Genomic DNA, 2,067 nt, shown 5'->3' with positions numbered 1-2,067 from the left:
TGTGTGTGTGTGTGTGTGTGCCTGGGTGTGTGCGTCTGCGTGTGTTCGTGTGTGTGGGTGTGTTTGTATGCGTGTGTGTTTGTGTGTGTGACTGACTGTTTTTTGTTCAATGCACTGTTTTATTCCTCACCCAGTAACTTGGCGCAAGAGAGATATGGCAGTCTTGTAAAGATTGTCTGATGTCCAGTCATGCATGCAGAGATTCAAATGAAAATGGTACCTAAATGTACTGGGGGGGGGGGGGGGTAACTCTATCAAGACATATCATGAAACCCATGATTAAATATTCCAACTTCAAACAATTTTCTGACTCACTCTGTATAGTAATGTAATCAGACATAAATTGATTTTAACAGACTTGGTTTGGAATCAATAAAAAAAAAATTGAAAAAAAAAAAAAGAGTGTATGTTATTGTGGTTTGTACACGTGTGTACACATACTGAACTATACTCTTGACAGTACCTTTTAATAAAGCATTAATCAAGTAAGTCCTCATTACCAAGTCTCTTGAAGAACACTCCAACCATGCTTTCTTTAAGCAAGTCAGCAACATGTAATGAAACCAACAAACCAAACACCTTTTAATAGGTAGACCTTATGCCTAGGTATCAACACCGTCTGTTTGGATGATAAAAGCAAACGCTGCGCTGAATTGAGCCACGGTGAAACCGATGATGCCGGCAGCAACAATGTCGGGAAGATAGTCCTCAAGGAACTTCAGCTGCGGGTACAACGCTGTTACCTCCCCTGGGTTTCCCTTGATGAGGAAGAGTATGAGGGATGGTAGCAGGTCATCAGTACTAATAGAGCGAACTTTACCAGCCAGTTTACCTGTTGAAAAAGAGAATGATGAGATGACTATATACTTGTACAGCAATAACTGTTTCTCATAATTATTCTCCACTTTACGATCGAAGCACACTCGTCAGTCCATTGAGGGGATATTACGGCTTGTCAATTTTGTACGGGCCTCCACTTGGTAATCCAACCACATTGAATTACTTTCGCATGATCCGATCAGGTACTCTTGTAAACCCCTGGTCGGAGAGTAGCCACGTAGACTAAATTAGTTGCCGATAGACATTAGCACCGTTCCCAGTCAGGTACACTACTCTTTAGAGTATTGTCTATGATAAAGGTTATTTGGAATGCCTTAGATTGATATTGATTACACCGTAGGAAACGTACAGTAATTTCCAAATAACCTTGATCAATATTGCGTCTTTCTTTGATAAATGTAATGTAAACAAAAAAAAAATCTCCTAAAACACTCACACGAGACTTGTTCTTTGAGCGAACCACACACAGCTTGAAGACACATGACCAACCAGCGAAGTTTCATCAAGGGAAGGCTTTCTTTAATGACCATCCTTAAACACTTGTATGCCCGGCTGAACATGTCTTTAAAACTCACAGGTCCTTCTGGGACGATCTTCTTGCGATTATTTTGTGACTTGGAGTCAGGAGGGAGGCATTGCTTCCCAGACTTGACTTGGGACTTCTGTCCTATTTGGGGTTCAGGTGTGATTGTGGGGAGATTGCTCAGATCTGTCGACCCAAGGGTCACATCTCGCAGGAACATGTAGAGGTTGTCCATTTCCTCGACCAGATTTGAAGCGAGGCTTACATACGGGACACTGTCTGCAAAGTACAGCTTGTGTTGCTCTGCACCAACACCACTGGTAGCACCTCTTAGAGTCTGGTTACTATTTTGGCCTCGATCTGGAGTCGACCGATGCGTGTCAATATCTCCCAATGCTTTTGCTTGCCTTACTGTCGAGGTCGCACGACTCCTAGGCGTGCCGGAATCCTCTTCATCAGATGATGTTGTAATTGCATGGAGATTGCTCAGATCCGTCGATCCTAGAGTCGTATCTCTCAAGACCATCCAGAGGTTTTCCATCTCCTCTAACATATTTGAAGCGAGGGGTACATGTGAGACACTGTCTATAGCATTCTCTGTAGTTCCTGGTCTAGTGGTCTTGACAGGATCAAGGATATCGATGACCCATTCACCTCTCAGCTTCATGCTCCTAGGATCAGCAGTAGGGAGGAGCATCTGAAGG

At 43.2% G+C, this 2,067-nt stretch overlaps 1 protein-coding gene across 1 annotated transcript; it reads right to left on the bottom strand.

Annotated features, from left to right (window-relative positions):
- Positions 1-409: 409 nt before the first annotated feature.
- Positions 410-1,848, bottom strand: LOC115920040. Its single transcript, XM_030974926.1, has 2 exons — positions 1,277-1,848; positions 410-832 (listed from the first exon to the last, which is right to left on the bottom strand). Exons 1-2 carry the CDS (start codon positions 1,596-1,598, stop codon positions 603-605), a joined length of 552 nt encoding a protein of 183 aa, XP_030830786.1. The 5' UTR covers positions 1,599-1,848; the 3' UTR covers positions 410-602.
- Positions 1,849-2,067: the final 219 nt, after the last annotated feature.

This window comes from Strongylocentrotus purpuratus, unplaced genomic scaffold, assembly GCF_000002235.5.
Source record: "Strongylocentrotus purpuratus isolate Spur 01 unplaced genomic scaffold, Spur_5.0 spur5_scaffold_7, whole genome shotgun sequence".
Taxonomy (NCBI): Eukaryota; Metazoa; Echinodermata; class Echinoidea; order Camarodonta; family Strongylocentrotidae; genus Strongylocentrotus; species Strongylocentrotus purpuratus.
The sequence above is the reverse complement of the archived record's forward strand: the minus strand, read 5'-3'. Positions and strand labels throughout refer to the sequence as shown.

Coding starts and splice junctions, on each gene's coding strand:
- LOC115920040 (XM_030974926.1), bottom strand. CDS start 1,598: ATGGACAACCTCTACATGTTCCTGCGAGATGTGACCCTTGGGTCGACA. Junction 833..1,276: donor GCTCAAAGAACAAGTCTCGT/GTGAGTGTTTTA, acceptor CTTTTTCAACAG/GTAAACTGGCTGGTAAAGTT.